We start from the raw sequence: 27,556 nt of genomic DNA, 5'->3' as shown, positions 1-27,556 counted from the left end.
CGGCCTAACAATGAAAAAACGAATTTATAATTTCAAAATTATTTTTATTTTTCAACATAATCTCCCTTAAGACTAATACATTTATTCCAGCGATGCTCCAGAATCATTATCCTGTCCCTGTCGTGGTCCTCAGTAAGATCTGTAAAATACCCTCCACAGCTTGATTTGAAGAAAAATGCTGACCAGCGAGGAAGAGTTTTAGTTTTGGGAAGAGAGAGAAGTCAGAGGGAGCCAAATCTGGGGAATAGAGTGGATGTTCCAACAATTCATAGTGCAGAGCCCTTAATTTTCCCATTGCCAAAACACCTTTCTGTGCAGGTGCATTGTCCTGATGAAAGATGATTTTTTCTTCTGCAAACCGGGGTCTTTTCTCATGAATTTTTTGTCTAGTCTGGTTAAAAGATCGGAATAATATTCCCCAGTTATTATTTTACCCTTTTCAAGATAATAAACAAAATGCCTTTAGCATCCCAAAACACCGATGCCATGACCTTTCCTGCTGATGGAACCGACTTTGTCTTCTTCTTTGGTGCTGAACAACTGGATTCTGCTCACTGTTTTGACTGCTGTTTGGATTCTGGTGTGTAATGGTGAATTCAATTTGTCTTCTTCTTTGGTGCTGAACAACTGGCTACTGCCCACTGTTTTGACTGCTGTTTGGATTCTGGTGTGTAATGGTGAATTCAAGTCTCATCCATAGTAATAAATCGACGAACAAAATTTGTTTTATTCTTGTTAATAAAACGCTCCAAGCACTGTTCGGTGATTTTCATGCGAGTGTGTTTTTGATCTACTGTGAGCAAGCACGGCACCCATCATTTACAATCCTTCATGCAAAATATATCCTACAGATTCTTTTGAAATGGCTATAGTTTCAGCAATTTCATGCACTTTAACTCACCGGTCATCCAATACCATATCGTGCACTTGATCAATGATTTCTGCTGCTGTTACACTTTTTGGACGTTCTTCACGTGGATCATCTTCAAGACTGGTACGGCCACGTTTAAACTTAGCAGCACATTTCTTAATTGTCGAAAACGAAGGAGAAGAGGGCCCTTTTATGAACTTCGAATGAATTTTGTTTGCCGTTAAACCTTCTTTTACAAAGAATTTTATAACTGCACAATACTCAATTTTATCCATTTCAAGGGATACAGACAACACTTTTGCTTCAGACAGCTGTATAAAACAAACTACTTGATAGAATGACTTGCAATTTCACACGGATGCTTATGACAGATGTGCCAACTTAGAAAAAAAAAAAAAATCGTGCCGATAGTGTTGTCATCTATGGTCGAGACTGAGAACTTTTCAGACCACCCTTGTACATACACAAAAAATATTAGTCTAAATCTACTTCCCAGTGAAACCAGGAGCCTTGAAAGGGAGTGGAGTTATTTCTTCATTCCATATAAGTGCAGAAATCTCTTTCTTGCTTCAATATATAGCTTCAATCAAGTGACACCCACAGAGAATTTTACATTTTGCTAAAATTGAGTGGAATGAAACAAAAAGATTACTTCTAAGTAGTCTTTCCCATCACAATACTACTTTGTGGTTTAAATATCATAATGATTCTAATGAACGTGCAGCAGACATAGGATATCTAAATATACAACAATCTGGATTCACAAGTCATTTTAATTACTTTCAGGAGGAGGATAATTTTTATAAGATGCAATTTGATATCATCAATGACACTGTTTTCCAGCGGACGGCATCCTCCACTTAAACCAACAGCCTGTGAGTTCAAATTCTGCTGAAGATATGGATGTTTGTTAACGTTTTTAGACAGAATGAGTTTCATCACCTAGTGGGAGACCACCATCCTGCTTACTGAGGACTGAAATCATTAAAAAATCTAAAGTTTAAACATTGCATTCTATAGGTTTTTATCTTTCTCATTCTGCTTTCATGCATAGGCAAACGTGTGTTGTAGAATCTTGAGTTTGGAGTTTTAATTTTTTTTTTTTTTTTTTTTTTAATAAAGAAAACTAATAATTTTTTTTTAATAAAGAAAACTACATTGACATAATAATTATTGCGAACAAACATTATCAAGTATATTTCTTCTCACTTAAACTTGTTTAACATTGTAAACTTAATTTAGAACTTTACAGTAAGACAAACTCCACTTTGAAAACCAAACTTGAATACAAAGTGATTATAATCAGCATTGTTACTATTGAAATAACAAAAGAAGATTTTCATCATCATCATCAAATTCCTGCCATGTACCCTCAAGGGGTGTACAGGATATGATAATACTACATGAAAAAAATTACATCATTACTAACTTCCTATCTACAATTTTCCTCCAAATCAGTCTGTTACTTGTCAAGACTCCAACATTATCAGATTTTATATTTCAATCGTCTAAGGCACTTTGTACCGTATCAATCCACCTATATCTTGGTCTTCCTCTGGGTCTTTCTGCTGCCAACCTGGCAGAGAAAACTTGTTTTGCTAATCTTTCTTCACCCATTCTGTTTAAGTTACCATACCACCTGAGATTAGCTCTGCTAACGCATTCCTGGATGCTGACAATGTCAAGTTCTTTCCTAATATCCTCATTTTTAATATGATATTACCATTGATGCCATCTGTTCATGCCTCTAATCTTTCTCAGGACTCTCATATCTGCAGTCTCTAGTCTCTGGTCAAGTGTTTTATTTCTGACCCAGCTCTCAGATCCATAAGTTAAAACTGGTTTGAACACTGTCTTGTATACAGATAATTTAGTGTTCCGACTAATTTCTCTCTTATTCCATATGAATTTATTCAATTGACTTCCCACCATACCAGCTTTGCTGATTCTGTTGTCTATTTCTATATTGAATTTACCATCTTCACTAAATATCGTGCCTAAGTAGCTGAAATGTTTTACTTGTACCACAGGTTCTCCATTCACAACACAGTTGACATTTTCAATGATTCTGCCTATTTTCATTGTCTTTGTCTTTTTATTGCTGACCTTCATACCATATCTATTACAACAGTTATTCAATTTAGTCAGAGAATCTTGCAGACTTGTAGTGGATTTATTTAGAAGTATAACATCATCTGCATAAAGCAAAGAGCTGACATTAACATCTCCAATTTTGATATCATGTTTAATACCACTTTCCTTCATAATGTGATCCATATAGATAATGAATAAGAGAGGGGATAATGTACATCCTTGTCTCACACCAGATTTAACATTAAACCATCTTCCTGTACTTTCTTCAATTTTAACTGCTGACTTACAACTCAAATAAAGACTAAGTATTGCTTGATATAATGCCCCATTGACACCATATAACTGTAGCATATTGAATAGCTTCTCTCTTGGCACCTTGTCATATGCCTTTTCCAGATCTACAAAACTCAAATAGAGATCTTTGTTATATTCCCATGCTTTCTCAACTATTTCTCATAAAGTGAAGATCTGATCCTGACAGCCTCTATTTGGCCTGAATCCAGCTTTGTCTTCACCAAGCTTTTCTTCCACAATTCTTCTCAACCGTTTCTCAAGTATACTTGCATAGATTTTGCCAGGAACACTTAGTAGGGAAATACCTCTGTAATTCTCATATTCCCTTTTATTTCCCTTTTTATATATGGGTACTATGAGAGCTTTACTCCAATCATCGGGAATTCATCCCTCTGTCCAGGCTTTCTGAACTTTCTGTAAGACTTTTATACCACCATATTTCAGCATTTCCTGTTGAATATCATCTACTCCTGTGCCTTTCCACATATTAAGCCTTTGATGGCTTTTACTACTTCAAGTATGGATATGTATTCCTGACTGCATGCCTGGTCAGTGTTTTTTTACCACTGTGCTGTCATCACTGCTTGTTGCATTTAGCAATTTTTTGAAGTAATTACTCCATATTTCAAGGATATCTTTTTCTCCCATTTTCATGTCATATTTATCATCTCTAACTCCTTTTACAGCACTCTTTCCTCCATTTCTAAGCTTCTTCAATAACCAACAGAATATCTTACCACCTTCTTGATATTTATTTTCTATGTTCTTCTCAAAGTCCTCCTATGACTTTTGTTTAGCTAGTTTTACAGTGTTTAGCTTTCTTACATTTGTCACTCTATTCTCTAATAGCAAGAGTACAAGCTGACATATTTACCAGGAACTTTTGATATGCTTTCTTCTTTTCCTTCACTGCCTCTTTTACTTGCTGTGTCCAGCATGAAGTTCTGATTTTTCTATCCTTGCAGACAACCTCACCACATGCCTCTCTGGCTGAATCAATCAGGGTTTTCTTCAAGGTTTGGTTCTTGTTCTCAAACTCATTCATTTTTTCTTCAATAATCTTTGTGTATTTTAGTCTACAGTTCACATCTGAGAGCTGCTCAACTTTTATTCGCTTTAAAACTTTCTTACATGTTATTCTTTTCAATATGAAATTCAATTTTATCCTGCTCAAGACTAAATAGTGATCACTTCCAATTTCAAATCCTCTGTACACTCTGGTGTCCTACACCAGGAAGAAAACATCACTATCAATAATAACATAGTCATTGAGACTTTTCTTATTCCTTGCCTCTTCTCTCCATGTGAAGTTGTGCACATTTTTATGTTGGAACATGGTGTTAGTAATAATCAGTCCATGTCCTGAGCAGAAATCCAACAGATATTTGCAATTATTATTAGCTTTGCTCTTTTCTCCAAATTTTTCCAAAATATTTTTGTATGTCTCACAATCATTTCCTATTCTGCTATTTAGATCCTCAACAAGGACCAACTTTTCCTTTTTCATTGTGTCAGTTGTTTTTTTAAAGCCTCAAAAAAATTCCTCCACTTCTACCTTAGTAGAACCTTCTGTGGGACCATAGGCACAAATAAGTCTCATTGTCCAGTTCCCCATTCTCATATTTGCCCACATTACTCTACTTGAGACTGACTGCCATTCAAGAAGATTAGCCTCGTATTTTGTGTTGAATACTATGGCTACTCCTTCTTTACCTTGATTGTCATTGCCTGAATATAACATTTTGTATTTATTGCTCAGAAAGATCTCACCAGTTTTCGTCTTTTTTGTTTCAGTCACCTCTATTATGTCGATCTGGTACTTATCTAATTCCTCAGCTAGCTCCATTTCTTTGCCATTCAGGCTTCTTATGTTGATAGTACCGATCTTTAACTCTGGTGATGTTGAGTTGGGGTGTGTTTTCAGATTTGTTCCAGTAGCTGACTTTTCGCTGTTCGCTCTGGCTCCCTGGCGAAAAACAACGGGGCCTTGTTTAACTGGGCGACGCCCCAGCCGGCATGAAATTTTGTCATGTTGCACCATCATTTTTTATTTTGGTTTAACCAATAAGAATACAATTTGGTCGGCTAAATCCCAAATTGCCACCCCATCCTCGTTCATTCAGTATCCAAGTAGATACTCAACAGGGTGCACATGAGAAGGTGAGGATTGGACATTAAGTCAGAAGCCCTGGTTGGTTCTCCGCATTCCTTTAAAGGCTATGTGGAGGTCTCCTCGCAGTTATACAGCTTTGACCCTTAAGCACCCCCTGAAGATTTTTATGAAGATTTTTGAATCCTCCAATATGAGTGCATTTCTTAATACTGCAGTTTTGGTTATTGGATAATCACAAATGAACATACTTTAATTATTAGTAGCTGTTATATTCAAGTTTAATGATGGACAGAAAAGGAAAGCACTATTGTGTTACCTGCATGTGCCTAATGAAAATTATAAGGAAGTCAAACAAAAGATGAAAAATGACTTAACAAGAATGTGTTACTAAGAAAAAGAAAAAAAAAATAGTTACACCACTGACTTGCATAAGTAATTCTACACATTATGTGATGACTTAGATTACATCAGAAATATTGATGATATTTTCTTTTTGAATTTCTAAAGTTTTTGAAACATTTTTACCTATGCAGACAACAAAAATCAAATTACAACAACCAATGAAACCTTTAATGAAAAGCATGAATAATAAAGTGAATGCATGAGCTGGACAGAGCTTGTGTCTTTTAAATAGTTCAATGCCTAGATAACTTGCAATTCTTTTTTTTTGTAAGTTAACAATTACTTGTGAAAGTTTTAATGTTTCAAATGCAAATAGTTTTAGCTAACTTGGCTATAATATTGAATGCATAGTAATCAATTAATTTAGTTCCTACTTTTATAAAATATTTTATACCACACCTTGTAATATCAAATGCTTAAAGGGAAATCTTGCTTTCAATCCTTGATTAGGCTAAATTAATTCAATAACTGCTAATATATACAACATTAAATTCTTCAAATGAAAAGCAATGAAATGTACATAATGACAATTTATGCATGGTCAAGATACAAAACTTGTAAATTGTTAAGAATGGAAAATAGTACAGGACCAAAGGCAAGATCAATAAATTATGCAACTTAGTATGAATGATATGGAAAATGAATAAATAGGCTTTGGTTTAAAGCAAACTAGAAAAAAAAAATTCTGTTCTGCAACATACTATTTGTTCAAATAAAATAACCTTTAATAACATAGCATTATGTATTTACATCAGAATAATTCTTTCTGTTCCTTATTATATTAATCTTAATCACTAGCAAAAAAAGTAAAGGCCAAATTAGAATTACTAAGCTAATCTTGGTCTTTTTTCTGGAGGTTTCATGCTAGGTCTTGGCTGTGGTAAATTTGATGATGTTGTTGTTGTTGCTACTGAAGTTACTGGTGCTGTTGTTGGAGGAGCTGTTATTGATGCTGCTGTTGTAGCTGATGCAGTTGTTGTTGCCGCTGCTGCTGTTGTTGCAGATGCTCCTGATACTGTTGTCGTTGTTGTTGTTGTTGCAGCAGATACTTGATTATCAGGCTTTTCAACCTTCACTTCGGTTTTCCCTTCTGTCTTAACTGCTTCATCTGAAATTTTTTTTTAATATATTTTTTAAGAAGTATAAATAAATATCAGTTGGAAATAATATTTACACCAATTAAAGGTAAATAGAATGGAAAAATTCTTAATTAAATGAACTCTATGAAAAGATGGACAATTGTGCCTAACAGAAGATAAACAAATATACTAATAATGAGTGTTTTATTATTTGAGTGAGTAACATCTTGAACTACTCAATTATAAAACTAACAATTTGACAGTTGGAGATAAACGCTAAAAAAAATTTTTTTTTATTTACAACATTATTCATTTGCCTGTTTCCAATTTACTTCCATAAACTTTAAGCAATTATACTTATACCAACCAAGTGAAAAATAAACTTACTTATACCATAGGGTAGTAATCCAGACATGGCTTATTTTTCCTTTAACTTAACTTTTGCATATAAGTTTTTTCCAAACACTATATATATAGAACTTTTTTGGAATGAAGTTTCCAATGCTCTATCGTACATGAAATTTTTTTAAGGTATGCTGCCTGTGTGTACATAGTGTATGTATGGCTGATTCCACTCTGTTAGGTAGTGTACACGCAATCATTTATATACATTGCATATTCTGTAAAACATTCTAATCCCATGCTTGATGCACTCATAACATGAATATTTTCCACTTTTTCATGTGGAAATTCTTGTGCATGATATTGTTTTTATGTAGTTGTTTGCATGTAAATATATTAGCTGACATTCCCCCCATCATGTATTTATGTCAGTCTTTGTGTACTCTTCTGACTATGCATGTGTGTGTGTGTGTGTGTGTTGGGGGGGGGGGGTACAATGAGAGGGCTAACATATGCTCTTTCCAAATATTTGGTTGCCATTCTAAAGAATATGTGTGACTCATGCCCACAATCATATAAAAACTGGTAAGCTAAATGTTAAATTTTGGTTCACAAACATGAAGAAAACAATGGGATATTTTACAGAACCCTCCCCCACACATACCAATCAACATTAATAACTCCAAAATCTGAAACACACCCCAACTCAACATCAACAGAGTTAAAGATTGGAACTATCAACATAAGAAGCCTGAATGGCAAAGAAATGCTAGCTGAAGAATTAGAAAAGTACCAAATCGACATAATACAGCGATTGAAACAAAAAAGACCAAAACTGGTGAGATCTTTCTGAGCAATAAATACAAAATATTATATTCAGGAAATGAAAATCAAGGAAAAGATGGAGTAGCCATAGTATTCAACACAAAATATGAGGCTAATCTTCTTGAATGGCAGTCTCAAGTAGAGTGATGTGGACAAATATCAGAATGGGGAATTGGACAATGAGACTTATTTGTGCCTATGATCCCACAGAAGGTTCTACTAAGGTAGAAGTGGAGAAATTTTTTGATGCTTTAGAAAAAGCAACTGACACAATGAAAAAGGAAAAGTTGGTCCTTGTTGGAGATCTAAATAGCAGAGTAGGAAGTGATTGTCAGACATACAAAACTATTTTGGGAAAATTTGGAGAAAAGAGCAAAGCTAAAAATGGCAAATACCTGTTAGATTTCTGCTCAGGACATGGACTGATTATTACTAACACCATGTTCCAACATAAAAATGTGCACAAATTCACATGGAGAGAAGAGGCAAGGAATAAGAAAAGTCTCATTGACTATATTATTGTTGACAGAGGTGTTTTCTCCCTGGTGCAGAACACCAGAGTGTACAGAGGATTTGAAATTGGAAGCGATCACTATTTAGTCTTGAGCAGGATAAAATTGAATTTCATATTTAAAAGAATAACATGTAAGAAAGTTTTAAAGGAAATAAAAGTTGAGCAGCTCTCAGATGTGAACTGTAGACTAAAATACACAGAGATTATTGAAGAAAAAATGAAAGAGTTTGAGAACAGGAATCAAACCTTGGAGATTCAGTGGCAAACTCTGAAGAAAACATTGATTGATTCTGCCAGAGAGGCATGTGGTGAGGTTGTCTGTAAGGATAAAAAAATCAGAACTCCCTGGTGGACACAGGAAGTTAAAGAGGCAGTGAAGGAAAAGAAGAAAGCATACCAAAAGTTCCTGTCAAATAAGTCAGCTTGTGCTCTTAGAGAATATAGAGACAAATGCAAGAATGCTAAACACTGTGTAAAACTAGCTAAACAAAAGTCATGGGAGGACTTTGGCAAGAACATAAAAAATAAATATCAAGAATGTGGCAAAATATTCTGGAGGTTGTTAAAGAAGCTTAGAAATGGAGGAAAGAGTGCTGTAAAAGGAGTTAGAGATGATAAAGGTGACATGAAAACAGGAGAAAAAGATATCCTTGAAATATGGAGTAATTACTTTGAAAAATTGCTAAATGAAACAAGCAGCGATAGCACAGTGGTAAAAAACACTCCAGAGGCATACAGTCAGGAATACATATCCATACTTGAAGTAGAAAAAGCCATCAAAGGTTTGAAATGTGGAAAGGCAGCAGGAGTAGATGATATTCGACCAGAAATGCTGAAATATGGTGGTATAAAAGGCTTACAATGGCTGCACTGCATAGTTCAGAAAGCCTGGACAGGGGGGATGAATTCCCGATGATTGGAGTAGAGCTCTCATAGTACCCATATATAAAAAGGGAAATAAAACTGAATGTGAGAATTACAGAGGTATCTCCCTGCTGAGTGTTCCTGGCAAGATGTATGCAATTCTTCTCAACCGTTTCTCAAGTATACTTGAGAAACGGTTGAGAAGAATTCTGGAAGAAAAAGCTTGGTGAAGAACAAGCTGGATTCAGACCAAATAGAGGCTGTCAGGATGAGATCTTCACTTTACGACAAATAGTTGAGAAAGCATGGGAATATAACAAAGATCTGTATTTAAGTTTTGTCGATCTGGAAAAGGCATATGACAAGGTGCCAAGAGAGAAGCTATTCGATACGCTACAGTTATATGGTGTCAATGGGGCAATATATTAAGCAATACTTAGTCTTTATTTGAGTTGTAAGTCAGCAGTTAGAATCGAAGAAAGTACAGGAAGATAGTTTAATGTTAAAACTGGTGTGAGACAAGGATGTACATTATCCCCTCTGTTATTCATTATCTATATGGATCACATTATGAAGGAAAGTGGTATTAAACATGATATCAGAATTGGAGATGTTAATGTCAGCTCTTTGCTTTATGCAGACGATGTTATACTTCTAAATAAATCCGCTACAAGTTTGCAAGTTGCCCTGACTAAATTGAATAACTGTTGTAATAGACATGGTATGAAGGTCAGCATTAAAAAGACAAAGACAATGAAATTAGGCAGAATCATTGAAAATGTCAACTGTGTTGTGAACGGGGAACCTGTGGAACAAGTAAAACATTTCAGCTACTTAGGCACGATTTTTACTGAAGATGGTAAATTAAATATGGAAATAGACAACAGAATCAACAAAGCTGGTATGGTAGGCAGTCAATTGAATAAATTCATATGGAATAAGAGAGAAATCAGTTGGAACACTAAATTAGTGTATACAAGACAGTGTTCAAACCAGTTTTAACTTATGGATCTGCGAGCTGGGTCAGAAGTAAAACACTTGACCAAAGAATAGAGACCGCAGATATGAGAGTCCTGAGAAAGATTAGAGGTGTGAACAGATGGCATCAATGGCAATATCCTATTAAAAACAAGGATATTAGGAAAGAACTTGACATTGTCAGCATCCAGGAATGCGTTAGCAGAGCTAATCTCAGGTGGTATGGTCACTTAAACAGAATGGGCGAGGAAAGATTAGCAAAACAAGTGTTCTCTGCCTGGTTGGCAGGAAAACGACCCAGAGGAAGACCAAGATATAGGTGGATTGATACGGTACAAAGTGCCTTAGACGATAGAAATATAAGATCTTATAATGTTGGAGTCTTGACAAGTAGCAGACTGATTTGGAGGAAAATTGTAGATAGGAAGTTAGTAATGATGTAAATTTTTCATGTAGTACTATCATATCCTGTACACCCCTTGAGGGTACATGTCAGGAATTTGATGACGATGATGGTGCCTGTTATATGACTGCTACAGCTTTAAATAAGGAAACCAACTTTATAACATAAACAAGTTTTTTAGCTTTAGCACAATATTAGTTCTTATGGCTTATTTGTTGATGGAGTGGTTTCAGCATGGACGGTCGGCTTGCTATTCATGTGTGATATGCTACGTGAAATTTTTTTTTGTACATGAAAGAAAAATACTTTTCACAATGAATGAATGCTTAATAATTCAATTCAATTAATATTTTTAAAAAGAACCAAAAGAAAATAAATTTTCCAAGATAAATCAATTATTTTCACGGTAAACAGTATATTAATAATACTGCGATCGAGTATATCAAATATATAGTAGTATATTTGTTAAAAAAAAAAGTCCTTGTGGTTTTAAATAACTGAAAAGAAATGAAGCTAGATATCCATGAAATCTATCTTCATTAAAAGCTTTTATAGATTTTGATGAAAGTTCATGCTCTTTTATTTAAAGCAATATTTTTTAATATCAAACCCGCATGGGTTTGATATTAAACCCATGTGGGTTTAATATCAAAACCTATAGCACATTAGTGCTAGTGGATACGAGATTAAGGGAAACTGCCTGCATACCAGCACATCATCAATTTGTTATAGATCTACAATCTCTCATGTGTTATTATTAAAAAATAATAGTGAAAAATAATGTTAGTAATATTAAAAAAAAAAGTAGGGATCTATTGTAATGAGGAAGAATATGGGACATTTCAGAAATCTGGAAAAAAAAATCTGAGGAGCATATGCCACATCTGACAAAATACCTTGGAAATATCAATAGCAACCAAGTGAGTTTTGATACCTTTCAATGGCCTGTCTCTGAAGGTGGTCCGCTGCTAGGACACTGAGTATGGATCAAGAGTGGCAGAATCCATGGTGCTTGTCACTACAGAACTAGTGGGTCTCCACGTAGTAAAGATGATGAATGTTGATAACCTTCACCATCAGTGAATTGTGGTGAGAGCAATGATATAATAGTTTGATGGTTGACTTTTTTTGGAGTTCACTGAATATTGTCTGATTCCACTCTGCTAGGTAGAGTCCAGATGAATAAGAAAAATTAAGAAGCAATATAATGCAACATAGGTGTTAATTTTGGCACAACTGGGGTTGTGCCAATTGAAAGGATACCATCAAGATAAAAATTGATGTCTAGGCTATTCAGGATGCCTCTGATTGTGTTATCTGATAAAAAGACTAGAAAAGGCAGGGAGTGAGCTGTTCTTGGTAGGTAATTGGCCATCTCAAACTCCTGAATGTATTCAAGAGTTCAAGAAAAAGAAGAATGACACCAAGAGGCCTGTTTTATCATGAGGTTATGCTATGATGATGAAAGAGCATAGCTGTACACAATGGTCCTGGCAATAAGACTAAAGAGCTTGAATGACTTTTCTTGGAATCTCACTTCCACCCATTAAAGGTTATTTGAATAAGATACAAGATACAAATTTGAATAAGATACAAATGATACGGTACAAAGTGCCTTAGACGATAGAAATATAAGATGTGATAATGTTGGAGTCTTGACAAGTAACAGACTGATTTGGAGGAAAATTGTAGATAGAAAATTAATAATGATGTAATTTTTTTCATGTAGTACTATCATATCCTGTACACCCCTTGAGGGTACATGGCAGGAATTTGATAACGATGGTGATGATACAAGTTTTCTGTATTCGGTGCTTTCAAAATGAAATTTGGTGAATTTTTTTTGCAGCTGTTGCAATCTGCAATATAGGCTAAGTGAAAAGATGGAGTTTGTTCCAAGTTACCTTGGTAAGGCTGATTTTTTTTTCTTGACCTACCTTGGCAAGTTTGTTATAGAACCAAACTGTGGATACAGTCAGAGATCATCATATCTGGAACCACTAGTAAAGGACATGACACTACAACTGATTGAGTGAAGGATATTCTGTAATCAAGAAAAACTTGGATGGAGTTATGATCTGAGTTACCAAAATGAGAAACGACATCTGCAATACAACTGGAAGGAGGAGGAGAGGTTATGGAAAGGTCAAGGGTGTTGAACAGAATGCTAAGAATTAGTCAACATTCTGGTAGGTGGGTAGATAGATAGACAACTGGTGTTCGATCATTGCTAACAGCAAATATATCACAAGATTCTGTGTTTGCATTCTCTGACTAGAATGTCAGAAAATGCAAATAATGTAGTTCAGATAGCTAGCAGGTAGTCATTCAGGTCATCAACATTCACACACACATATATATGTGTGTGAATCAGATTGATATAATAGATGCTACTGAAACAAAGAAGACAAAAATTTTTCTAAATGACAAATACAAAATCTAATATTCAAGTCATAATAATCAGAAAAAAGGAGGAAATGTGCAAAGCTAATAATAATGGTAAGTATCTGCTGGATTTCTGTTCAGGACATGGACTAGATATTACTAACACCATGTTCTAACATAATGTGTGCACAAACAGGTATCGAGAGAAGATGCAAGAAATAAGAAAAGCCTCTTTGACTATGTTATTGTTAACAGTGATATCTTCATGCTAGTTCAAGACACGAGTATATAGAGGATTTGAAATCTGAAGTGATGACTATTTAGTTCTGAGCAGGAAAAAATTGAATATAATATTGAAAAGAAAAGTGTGTAAGAAAGTTTTAAAACAAATCAAAGTCGAGCAGCTTTCAGAGATGAACAGTAGACTTAAATATCCAAACATTACTTTTTAAAAAAATTAGTTTGATTTGAAAACAAGAACCAAACCTTGAAGATTCAGTGGTAGACCCAGAAGAAAATATTGGTTAATTCAGTCAGAGAGTGGCATATAATGAAGTTGTTTGCAAGGATAGAAAAATCACAACTCTATTATAACTAAGGAAGTTAAAGAGGCAGTTAAGGAAAAGAAGAAAGCACATCAAAAGTTCCTTGACTTCCTCTTTAACTTCCTTAGTTATAATGAAGTTCTGATTTTTCTACCCTTGCAAACAACCTCACTATATGACTCTCTCCCTCTCTCTCTCTCTGACTGAATTAACCAATATCCTGGCAAATAAGTAAGCTTGTGCTCTGAGAGAATACAAAGAAAAATGTAAGAAAGTGAAGCACTGTGTAAAACTAGCCAAACAAAAATCATGGTAAGAACACAGAAAATAAATCTCAGGAAGGAGTCAAAATATCCTCGAGCCCAGTGAAAAAGCTGGGAAATAGGGGGAAGAATATACTAAAAGGAATCAGACATGATAGGGGTGACATTGAAGTGAAGATAAAGATATTCTAGATGTCCAGAGTAATTGCTTTGAAAGACTATTAAATGAAACAAGCAAGTGACAATACAGTGGTAGAGAAAGCCCACATAAACCTGCAATGTGGAAAGGCAGCTGGAGTAGATAATATTTGACCAGAAATGCTCATATGTGGAGGTATGAAAGTTTACAGTGGCTACACTGCATAATTTAGGAAGACTCATCAGAGGGTGAATTTCAGATAATTGAAATAGAATTCTCATAGTACTCATTTATGAAAAGGGAAATAAAACTGAATTAAAATTACAGAGGAATTTTCCTACTAAGTATTTAACAAGATTTATGCAAGTATACTTAAGAAAAAGTTAAGAGAAACTGTGGAAAGTAAGCTTGAAAAAGTACAAGCTGGATTCGGCAAATAAAGGCTGTCAGGAACAGATTTTCTGTTCTTGACAAATAGATGAGAAATCATGGTAATATGCTGCCAAGACAAAAGCTGTCTAAAATGTTATAGTTATACTATATGGTGTAAATGGGACATTATATCAAACAATACATAGCCTATAACTGAGAGTTTCAAGTCAGCAGTTAGAATTCTGGAAGTACAGGAAAATGGTTTGATGTTAAATTAGATGAAACAGGAGTGTACATTATCTCCACAGTTATTTATATGGATCACATTATGAAGGAAAGTGGCATGAAATCTGATATCAAAATTGGAGATGCTAATCTCAGCTCTGTACTTTATGCAGATGATGTGATACTCCTAAGTAAATCCAGTGCAAGTCTGTAGCATTTCTTAAACTGAATAACTGCTGTAATAAATTTTGCATGAAAATCAGCAATAAAAAGCATGCACCATGAAATCAGGCAGGAACAAAACATCAACTGCATCTTGAATGGAAAACCTATGAAGCAAGTGAAACGTTTCAGCTATTCAGGCACAATTAAGTGTTGTTGTATGTTTCCCTCAACCTTATGGTTGGCATGATAGCAATATGATATTTAGGGAATAATGATCATGGAACATGGTGGTTTCTCATTGCCTTCCTTGCTCTACATTAAGTATTTTATGACTGCAGACATGAGTGTTCATGGGATTGGTTTGCCTGTTTTGAGAGATGAAAAACCTGAGTTTCCAGGAGAAAAAACCCTCCACCTTCATATGAGACCAGCTAACTCACCTTTAGTTGGAAAGACCTGGGTTCGATTTCCATCCATGATGAACCTTTATCAGGTTCCTCGTGTCATTTCTCATCCTATGAGGGTACATATCAAGAATTTGATGATGGCAATGATATACATAGTAATACCCTGCCTTACGATGCTTCGCTTTATGATGATCCACTCATACGATGCTTTTCAGTTAAGACCAATGCCCATTCATACAACACATTTTTGTTCATACAATGGTTTTAGCAACATAATGCCCCAGTGAATCAATTGATGAGCAGTTTGCAACTGTTTGTTTACAATATCATTCCTCTCTACATCTCATCCTCTTTTTTTGGTGTTTTGATGTGAATTATAAACTATTTATAACTATTTCATTTTATTGTTGTTAATAATGGCAGAAAAAATTCAAAAAGTAAGAGTGCTGTTGCTTACAGTAAAGAGAAGAAGATGCACAAACCTATTGCATTAGATACTAAGGTTAAAATTGTTAAATTTAGTGATGATGGTGTATTGAACACTGAGACAGGCCAGAGGCTAAACTTACCTCGCACTACTATCATTATAGTTGTTACAAAGAAAGATAAAGTTCTGAGTGAATGTAAAGTGCTACACTAGTTAACAATACAGTTAACTGTAAATGTGACAATCTTATTGCCAAAATAGAAAAAATTTTAATCATGAAGATTGATGACCAATCTAGCTGGTATATTCCCTTAAGTCAATTTATGCCAAATAACTTTTTTATTTGTTTGAAAAATTATTTTACAAAATTTTCGTTCATGTGCCTGACGTAAATAAATGCTTCATTTACGTCATTTATGCACATATACGACTGCTTAAAAATGTTAATAAACCATTACATGCATCTACAATTGAAGGGGAAAAAAAGCGGTGATTCGCTATTGGACAGTAGCCTGGAACCTAATGTGTCATATGACTAGATGACTGGGGTATGCCTATATATACATATATGAATTTTTCTCACAAATTACTGATGCTTTTTTTTAAATTTTTTTTGGAGAATAAAAAAGGGAATAACATAAACCAAATTATATATTTTTGATTGTATATTTATTATTTTTTTATGTATTTGTCAGTTTGTTTTTTTTTATAGAAGAGTTTTTCTGATTCCCAGAATAACTATTTCTTTATGTTGTTTTTCATTTACTAATAAGGAAAGAGGAGTTAAATAAAGATTAGAAGAATGATGTGGGAGGTGAAAGACTTTCGAATATATCACTCACTAGGATTATCTAGGAGAAATCCAGTCTCCTTGATAATCCTGCTTTACTGTTGTATCCTCAAATTGGGGAGGTTCAGTACTTACAGTGTATATGGTATGATCTTAAAGGATGTTATGCTCACTGTATGTAAGAAAGGAGGAGAAGGAGGTAGGATAAAAATTGACAGAAAAGGTAACAAACATAACAGCATCCATTTCATGCCTCTAATAAGAAAGTGGATGTGGTGTTCCAACAGATGATGAGTCATCCACCACTGGGAGATCTACACAGTACTGTCTCTATCTAGAGAAGATATGCTTTTGTGGCAGCAATACCTGTGGGGTTCAATAGAGCCCTGTTTGTGAAAGGTTGGCACAACCATGAGAATAAGGAGTGGTTTAGCTGGGAAAACATGTATATTATACATCACTAGCCCCTTTTTAGTGGCCCGATAAGAAACCAAAATTTGCTCATATTCATATACTGTATTAAATTATTTATATAATGCATACATTCCATTCAGTAATAACATGGCTCTTAGTACCAACCTGTTGTCTGTTTTTCCAATTGAGGTGGAGAAGGAAGTTTAGGTGGAAATTTTTTAGCAAGTTCTCCAAGCAAGATGTCAACTCGTCTCCTTTGAAACAAAGAACTGACTTCTTCCTTACCCTTGTCCTTTGACTTTGGTTTGTCTTTTAAATGAAAATGCAAGAAAAAAGTTCCATTTTGCAAGATATACACAATAAAAAATAAAGAACAAAAATACAGTACAGGATTTAATAACTATTATACAATATTAAATGTACTATGTGATTATACCATCTGCATACATCTCTCAAGGAGAGCCACAACAAATATTACTTTATAAATTCTTAAGATAACATGCCTTTTATCATGTTCTAATCAGTTATATATAAATAACTAATAATGCCAATATGCTGTTAATATTAATACGTTGATAATATTAATTAATAATTAATCAATATTTATTACTAAAGGAAGAGCCACAAGGTTTAATTTCAGCGATGTAAAATTACATATGTTATGTAATTTTACATATGGCTCTTCCTTTAGTAATTACTTTTACACACCGACCGAGAATTCACTTACAAAAAATACATTCCTCTGATATTTCAATTTCCTTAGTACTAAATGAGAGTTTTTGCTCTCTTAAGGTTTCTGCCTGATCTCTGAAGAGAACCAACCAGTTCCTTGCATAAGAATAAGCCAGGGCAGCACTCATGTATTTTAAGTAGTGCAAGCTAAGGCAACTCAGGGATGCCGAGGATTGTATTCTTGTAAGCTCTCAGGCACCAACTTACGAAACTTTCATAGTTTCTACAAACATTCAGCTTTCAAATAATGTTGGATATAGTATCCACTTTACCTATATAATCAATATTCATAATTTAAGACTCAAAAATTATTTATCTGAAGTACCATCATAACTTTAGAAGCAAAATGCAAATTAGCAGCTTCCTTTCACTATTGAATGTTAACATAAAAGGAAAATATGCCAGCTAATATACTGAAATAACGTTTTTAGACAGTTCTTCAGTCCAGAATTCCATTGACACAAAGGATATACATTTTATCAGACACAAATTAAGTGCTATACAAAAGATGGAATGTAGATGCAAAAAAAAAAAAAAAAGATTTCCTTTTATTATGATTTTCATCAAGATCCATAACAGGAAAGAAAGAAACTGACTAACTTACCAGATGTGTCCTGATCTTTAAACTCCCACCAATAACCTTTAGATGGATGATATCTAGAATATGAATTTGCTACAAACAAGAAAAATATTATGTTTAATTAAACAATAAAAAAAAATGTCATGGTTGTTCAAAATAAAACAAATATCTGAATACAGATAGTCTCCAACTTATGTAAGAGTTATGTTCCTCCTTACCCATTAATCACATCCTACTGCTTAGATGTTTGCAGTACGTGTGTGTAGTGCATTAACATATTTTAAAGTATCTTTCTATTAGTTTCATTCAGAGTAGGCACACACAAATTAGATTTCAGTATGTAATTATTTATTAATGCAAAATAATATAATAAAGTATAAATAGTATGGCTGTTCATTCTTCCATATAAAATTATCAAAAGATGACTGAACACTGGCTTCTTTCTCCTTTTCAAAAAATTCTTGACAGACTAAAAAGAGTCATCTGTTTCTCTTTGGGCTTTTCAGACCATGAGGCATCAGGATCCATCCTCCAATTGCTTTATTCATCTTCATACTGACATTAAAAACCTGGCTTTACTGGCATTAACCAGAAAATTTTGCCACGAAAATACATTACATTATGGATGGAATTGTTTATTATGTTATGGAAGTGTCATATTTAAGAGTGTTGTATGTGTGTGTGTGTGCATACACACACAGCAAAGGGAACCTATGGTAAAGATGTTTTTGCCATGATACACAAGTCAACTTCAGAAACAAAGTATGAAGCAGGACACATTATGTACCCAGTAGAGAACTTTTCAAGTGAAAGATACTTATTATTTTCTTTTTTATAACTTTAATTTTCATTTCAAGGCATGCATTTATACATGGGTTCAGTTTGTTCACTTCTGTTCTTTTTTACCAATCATGACCACACTAAAAATTATGAAAGTGTTTGAATACAAATACACAGCATGTCTGTTCTCAACAGTAAAGAATGCACATACACATGCACCACCCAGGCTGTCGATCACTGTTAGCGGCCTAATGCCACTAAATAAAATTTTTATCTCAAATTTCTTTCATAGCAATTTCAGGAAAACTGTATGAGTCTGAATTTATGTCAAGTTGGGTACCGACTGTATTTATGTTTTACTATCAAAAGTATTCCTTTACATATAAGAATACTTTTTAAGTTATTAGATTGGTTATTAATAAATAAAATGACCTCTAAATTTGATACTTACCTAAAAAAAAAAAAAAACTTCTGAAAATAAGCTTATCTTTATTTCATTCTGTTTTCTATCTTTAAAAGTTCTCCACATAACATTAATAAATATTAGGTTTCTCCATTTTTGCAATTCCAAATGCTCAAAAATATGACTCACAAACAACTATTGCATCAAGATAAATCAGCCTCAAATGAAATTCACATCTATCATTGAAAGTGTATGTTTTGTAAAGTGATTAATACTCTCACAATTAATTAACCATGGGGGTGCTTAAGGGTCAAAGCAATATAACTGAAAGGAGACCTCCATACAGTCTTTAAAGGAATGCAGAGAACTGACCAGAACTTCTGACCTAATGTCCAATCCTCACCTTCTTGTGATGCACCCTATTAGGTATCTACCTGGATACTGAATGGATGAGGGTAGGTTGGCAATTTGGGATTTAGCTGATCAAATTGTATTCTTAAACTACAATGTAAAATGATAGTACAACATGACAGAATTTCATGCAGGCTGGGGTGTTGCCCAATTAAACAAGGGCCCCCCATTTTTTGCCAGGGCAAACAGCGAAAAGTCAGCTACTGGAACAAATCCTAAAACACATCCCAACTCAACATCACCAGAGTTCAACATCGGTACTATCAACATAAGAAGCCTGAATGGCAAAGAAATGGAGCCAGCTGAGGAAATGGATAAGTACCAGATCAACATAATAGTAGTGAGCGAGACAAAAAACAATAACTAGTGAGATCTTCCTAAGCAATAAATACGAAATGTTATATTGAGGCAATAACAATCAAGGAAAAGAAGGATTAGCTATTGTATTTAATACTAAATACAAGGATAATCTTCTGAATGGCAGGCAATATCAAGTAGAGTGATCCAGGCAAATATCAGAATGGGGAACTGGACAATGAGACTTATTTGTACCTATGGTCCCACAGAAGGTTTTACTAATATAGAAGTGGAGGAATTTTCTGAGGCTTTAAAGAAAGCTACTGACACAATGAAAAAGGAAATGTTGGTCCTTGTTGGATAGTAGAGTAGGAAATGATTGTCAGACATGCAGAAATATTATGGAAAAATTTGGAGAAGAGAGCAAAGCTAATAATAATTGCAAATACCTGCTGGATTTCTGCTGAGGACATGGACACATGTGCACAAATTCACATGGAGAGAAGATGCAAGGAATAAGAAAAGTCTCATTGACTATGCTATTATTGATAGTGATGTTTTCTCACTAGTGTAGGACACTAGAGTGTACAGAGGATTTGAAATTGGAAGTGATCACCGTTTAGTCTTGAGCAGGATAAAATTCAATTTCATATCGAAAAGAAGAACACGTAAGAAAGTTTTAAAGTGAATAAAAGTTGAGCAGCTCTTAGATGTGAACTGTAAACTAAAATACACAAACATTATTCAAGAAATTCTTGTGGAAAGGCTTAGACATTGGTTATGCATTTTTACTAAATAGTTTAAGGAAATTACAATGTAAACTAGGATATACATTAAAATAAATTTTAATACACTTCCAATATTTCAGCAACATCATGCTGCCATTTTCACAGGAACTTAAGAACAAGACACGTGCATGCAGGCACAACAAACAGCAAATGAGGAAGAAGCAAGAAACTATTCTTTCTCCTAAAGTCCTGATGGTGCCCTTTAGTGGGCAATGTTGGTATTCTTGGGCGATCATCAGAAGACCTACAGCCCAATTGTTGGGCGATCATCACAAGAACATTGCCCACTAGGGGGCACCATCAGGACTTTAGGAGAAAAAATAGCTTCTGTCTTCTTCCTCATTTACTGTTTGTTGTGCCTGTGTGCACGTGTCTTGTTCTTAAGTTCCTGTGAAAATGGCAACGTGACATTGCCGAAATATTGGAAGTGTATTAAAATTTATTTTAATGCACAAACAACCTCAGCACATGCCTCTGGCTAAATAAATCAATGTTTTCTTCAGGTCTTGCCAGTAGATCTCCAAGATTTGATTACTGTTCTCAAACTCTTTCATTTTTTCTTGAATAATTTTTACTAAATAGTTTAAGGAAATTACAATGTAAACTAGGATATACATTAAAATAAATTTTAATACACTTCCAATATTTCGGCAATGTCACGTTGCCATTTTCACAGGAACTTAAGAACAAGACACGTGCACACAGGCACAACAAACAGTAAATGAGGAAGAAGCAAGAAACTATTCTTTCTCCTAAAGTCCTGATGGTGCCCCTTAGTGGGCAATGTTGGTATTCTTGGGCGATCATCAGAAGACCTACAGCCCAATTGTTGGGCGATCATCACAAGAACATTGCCCACTAGGGGGCACCATCAGGACTTTAGGAGAAAAAATAGCTTCTGTCTTCTTCCTCATTTACTGTTTGTTGTGCCTGTGTGCACGTGTCTTGTTCTTAAGTTCCTGTGAAAATGGCAACGTGACATTGCCGAAATATTGGAAGTGTATTAAAATTTATTTTAATGTATATCCTAGTTTACATTGTAATTTCCTTAAACTATTTAGTAAAAATTATTCAAGAAAAAATGAAAGAGTTTGAGAACAGTAATCAAATCTTGGAGATCTACTGGCAAGACCTGAAGAAAACATTGATTTATTTAGCCAGAGGCATGTGCTGAGGTTGTCTGCAAAGATAAAAAAAAATCAGAATTCTATGGTGAATACAAGAAGTTAAAGAGGCAGTGAAGGAAAAGAAGAAAGCATATAGAAAGTTCCTGACAAATAAGTCATGGGAAGACTTTGGTAAGAATATAGAAAATAAATATCAGGATGATGGCAAGATATTCTGGAGGCTGTTGAAAAAGCTCAGAAATGGAGGAAAGAGTGCTGTAAAAGGAATTAGAAATGATAAAGGTGACATGAAGACTGATGAAAAAGATATGCTTGATGTACGGAGTAATTACTTTAACAAATTGCTAAATGAAATCAGTGACAGCACAGTGGTAAAAAACACTGACCAGATATGCAATCAGGAATACATATCCATACTTGAAATAGAAAAAGTCGTCAAAAGCCTGAAATGTGGAAAGGCAACTGGAGTAGATGATATTCAATAAGAAATGCTCAAGTATGGAAGTATAAAAGTCTTACAATGGCTTGAATAGTTCAGAAGGCCTGGACAGAGGGGCGAATTCAACGTTATTGGAGTAGAGCAGTGTTTCTCAAACTTCAGCTATCCACGTACCCCTTGTTAAATTTTTATTATTACCAAGTACCCCCTATTAATAAATTAAAATCAATAAATTAATTTAAAATATTAATTAAAATTAAATATCTATTTTATTTGAATTTATATGTTCATGTAAACAAAAAATATGATTTATTTTTAAACTTTGGTTCTCCAGAGAGTCAGATGACACACTCTTATCAATTTCATTTGATCCAGATGCAATATCAACGTTTTCTTGTTGCTTACAGCTACTTGTATTTGCTATATTGCTCTCTTTCGGGGATTTTATAAATTCAATCTTTAACCTTTTGAAATGATCCATTTCAAAAAGAATTTGAAAGCTAAAAAAAAACACTGTATTTACTCGAATATAACTCTTAACTTTTTTCCCAAAATTAAAGCTAAAAAATCGTGTTGCGAGATACGCGTGAGAATTTTCGGAAACTAAAGTTTTCAGAAAAAAACTGAAAATGGTGCGACTTACCAAGAAGCTCCTACTTGCTATCACTACTATTGGCATCGAGAACAGTTTCTTTGTGTGCATCGTCAAAGTCATCTACCCAAATAGCGTCATCTTCTTTCCAATTATTTCAAGCAAAAATTACCAGTAATTTACAAGACTTGAGATATGTAGAGCAGCGAAGAACTCCACATGATTGGTGCAGTATTAACAAAAAATCGCGCGAACCAAAGACAAATTAGCATTTCAACTGTTGAGTTGAAATGCTAATTCCCTTCAACCGAATTCCATAATATTTGAAACACATTCACTATATATTTCTTAGTTTTAACATGTTAACGACGGGGGTGGTGTCAAGCAAAACCATATGTTCCACCAGCAACATTTGGTTTTGCTTGATCTATACAGCAGTTTCTGTTGGAGAGGGATATGATTCATTAGTTAGCGTTGTTTTATCTCGGTTGTTTCTAATTGAACTGTTTGTTGAAAAATATGACTCCTTTAATTATGCATAGCCGAAAATTGACACGTACCCACCCCAACGACCTTTCGCATACCCCCGGGGTATGCGTACCACACTTTGAGAAACACTGGAGTAGAGCTTTCATAGCACCCATATATAAAAATGGAAATAAAACTAAGTGTGAGAATTACAGAGGTATTTCCATACTGAGTGTTCCTGGTAAGATTTATGCAAGTATACTGGAGAAACGGTTGAGATGGATTGTGGAAGGGAAGCTGGTGAAGAACAAGCTGGATTCAAGCCAAATAGAGGCTGTCAAGATCAGATTTTCACTTTACAACAAATAGATGAGTAATCATGGGAATATAACAAAGATCTGTATTTAAGTTTTATAGATTTGGAAAAGGCATAATGACAAGGTGCCAAGAGTAAAGCTATTCAAAACACTACAGTTGTATGGTGTCAATGGGGCATTATATCAAGCAATACTTAGTCTTTATTTGAGTTGTAAGTCAGCAGTTAGAATTGAAAGAAGTACAGGAAGATGGTTTGATGTTAAATCTGGTGTCAGACAAGGACGTACATTATCCCCTTCTGTTATTCATTATCTATATGAATCATACCCCCCCAAAAAATACTTCTACCCCCCCCAAAAAATCCAAAAAATATTAGAACCTACAAACCACAGATCTCCCCCCCCCCACAACAAGGATTACTCTAAATCCATCACCATTCCCTACATCCGAGGCACCTCGGAAAAGATTACCAAAATCTTAAAAAAACATGACCTGACCTCCTGTTACAAACCTTACAGAAAACTGGCATCCCTTATCCGCTCCACTAAAGACCAACCACTTTCCCTAGACCTACCTGGTGTTTACCAGGTCCCTTGCAGTTGTAAACTGTCTTACTTTGGTCAAACAGGCAGGAGAGCGAATATCAGAATTTCGGAACACAAGGACTACATCCGTTTTCACAAATACAGTCATTCTGGGCTTGCGGACCATGCTCTGGATACATGCCACAGAATACGGTGGAAGAAAGCTACAGTGATACACCGTAGCAAATACAAATTTGAAAGACTCTTTATGGAATCAGCCTCAGCCCTAAGAAATTCTCCAAACCTCAACAAATTTGGTTGTATGCGACTGCCCCAAATTTGGGAGGCCTACATCTGCAGACCTTCAGCCCAACGGCCAAGAACACCTACTTAGCCCGCTAGAGGGCACCATCAGGACTGTTAGGAGAACAATAGCTTCATCCCTTCATTCCCAGTTTCTGTGTTGTAGTGCCTACATGCACGTAACTTTTTTGTAAGTTCCTTTAGAAAATGGCAACATGACGTTGGCGAAATATCGGAAAATATTTATTAAAGTTTAATTTAATTTATATCCTTAACTACGTTGTTCTATTCCTTAAGTGTTTTAATAATATATGAATCATATTATGAAGGAAAGTGGTATTAAACCTGATATCAAAATTGGAGATGTGAATCTCAGCTCTTTGCTTTATACGGATGATGTTATACTTCTAAATAAATCTGCTACGAGTCAGCAAGATTCCCTGACTAAATTGAATAACTGTGGTAATAGTTATGGTATGAAGGTCAGCATTAAAAAGAAAGACAATGAAAATAGGCAGAAATATTGAAAATGCATTGTGAATGGAGAACCTAAAGAACAAGTAAAACATTTCAGCTACTTAGGTATGATTTTTAGTGAAGATAGTAAATTAAATATGGAAATAGACAACAGAATAAAAAAAGCTGGTATGGTAGGAGGTGAAGTGAATAAATTTATATGGAATAAGAGAGAAATTAGTCAAAACACTAAATTAGCTGTATACAAGACAGTGTTAAAACCAATTTTAACTTATGGATCTGAGAGCTGGGTCAGAAGTAAAACACTTGACCAAAGACTAGAGGCGTGAACAGATGGCATCAATGGCAATATCATATTAAAAACGAGGATATTAGGAAAGAACTTGACATTGTCAGCATCCAGGAATGCATTAGCAGAGCTAATCTCTGGTGGTATGGTCACTTAAACAGAACGGGAGAGGAAAGATTAGCAAAACAAGTGTTCTCTGCCAGGCTGGCAAGAAAAAGTCCCCGAGGAAGATCAAGATGTAGGTGGATTGATACAGCAAAAAATGATTTAGAAGAGAAAAATATAAGATCTGATAATGTCGGCGTCTTGAATGTCAGGAATGATGATGTTGATTAATTGACCACTATGAATAGTTATGAGTTGCTAGTATTTATGAATTATTGCCTTGTATCTAAGTTTAAAATTAAAGGTTAAAATTGACTAAATGTAGGCATACATTTTCTTATTTGATGTAATATAATTTATTTTGCAGAAGTCGTCCTGGATTATGTTTCATATGAGAAAAGCAAAATTCCCGATTTTTGCTTCACATTACTTTAATTGACTCAAAGACTCCACAATTTCCAATCATAACCTTTCCAATGAGTCACTATGAGTCAATACTTACTTGGGCCTCTGCCGATCCAGATATATTCTCTTCGCTGAAACCCACATATATATTAAGAAAGTACAACAAGTTGAAAATCTGTACTGAACAAGTTAATGTCTGTTTTAAACAATGCCTTATTTTGGTAAAAAAAAAACTGGGTAAGCAGTGACAATATCATTTACTGGAACAATAAGAGAATAAAGTATTCGTAATCAATATACAAATAATCAATCGAAAAAAAGTGAAAAAGAACAACAAAACAAGTGAGATTATTCTGAATAATAAGCATATCATTGACTTAGACAATAATTAGTTATAAATATTTAAAGATGATCGCTGTGCAATGAAACAAAGTTGAAAACAGAGTTACACAGGAAATTTTTGAACTAGACAATGCAAATTTTGTGCAATCATCCTAAGTATGTAGAAGAATTATATCAGTTATAACTGATATATAAGAATGAAAAAAGATGAAAACGACAGTAATAAACTGTAATGAAAAGCATGATAATTCATACATATTTTACAGTACGTTGTCAGTGTAGAAACAAGTAATGCAAAGAACAGGAATACAAGGCAAATACAATTATCGGCTTACCAATTAAAATAGTTACTGAGCGCTACACAAATAACATTAAAAACTATTTTTGACATTTATATAAGATGAGAATATTCCAAACTTCTGAGAGAGGAAAAGCAATCTGTTGGATTTCTGCTCTGGACATGGACTGTTATTACTAACACCATGTTCCAACATAAAAATGTGCACAAATTCACATGGAGAGAAGAGGCAAGGAATAAGAAAAGTCTCATTGACTATGTTATTGTTGATAGTGATATTTTCTCCTTGGTGCAGGACACCAGAGTGTACAGAGGATCTGAAATTGGAAGCGATCACTATTTAGTCTTCAGCACGATAAAATTGAATTTTATATTGAAAAGAATAACATGTAAGAAAGTTTTAAAGCGAATAAAAGTTGAGCAGCTCTCAGATGTGAACTGTAGACTAAAATACACAAAGATTATTGAAGAAAAAATGAATGAGTTTGAGAACAAGAACCAAACCTTGGAGATTCAGTAGCAAACCTTGAAGAAAACCCTGATTGATTCAGCCAGAGAGGCATGTGGTGAGGTTGTCTGCAAGGATAGAAAAATCAGAACTCCATGGTGGACACAGCAAGTTAAAGAGGCAGTGAAGGAAAGAAAAGAAGAAAGCATATCAAAAGTTCCTGGCAAATAAGTCATCTTGTGCTCTTGCTCTTAGAGAATAGAGAGACAAATGTAAGAAAGCTAAACTGTGTAAAACTTGCTAAACAAAAGTCATGGGAGGACTTTGAGAAGAACATAGAAAATAAATATCAAGAAGGTGCTAAGATATTCTGTTGGTTGTTGAAGAAGCTTAGAAATGGAGGAAAAAGTGCTGTAAAAGGAGTTACAGATGATAAATATGACATGAAAACAGGAGAAAAAGATATCCTTGAAGTAAGGAGTAATTACTTTGAAAAATTGCTAAATGAAAGAAGTAGTG

General features: G+C 34.5%; 1 protein-coding gene across 1 annotated transcript in view; it reads right to left on the bottom strand.

Moving 5' to 3' along the window:
• Nucleotides 1–5,922: 5,922 nt before the first annotated feature.
• The window catches only part of LOC150101419 (mediator of RNA polymerase II transcription subunit 6-like), a 72,112-nt gene continuing 50,478 nt past the window's right edge, over nucleotides 5,923–27,556 (bottom strand). The window contains exons 6-8 of the mRNA XM_090400314.1: nucleotides 18,248–18,316; nucleotides 17,077–17,220; nucleotides 5,923–6,882 (exon numbers count right to left, since the gene is read on the bottom strand). Of these exons, the coding sequence (XP_090256440.1) occupies nucleotides 6,602–6,882; nucleotides 17,077–17,220; nucleotides 18,248–18,316 (494 nt within the window). The 3' untranslated portion in view covers nucleotides 5,923–6,601. The remainder of the gene's footprint in view (nucleotides 6,883–17,076; nucleotides 17,221–18,247; nucleotides 18,317–27,556) is intronic.

This window comes from Typopeltis vanoorti, chromosome 11 (assembly GCF_054136105.1).
Source record: "Typopeltis vanoorti isolate ZY-2024b chromosome 11, IOZ_Tvanoo_1.0, whole genome shotgun sequence".
NCBI lineage: Eukaryota > Metazoa > Arthropoda > Arachnida > Uropygi > Thelyphonidae > Typopeltis > Typopeltis vanoorti.
This window is presented reverse-complemented; position numbering and strand designations above follow the sequence as displayed.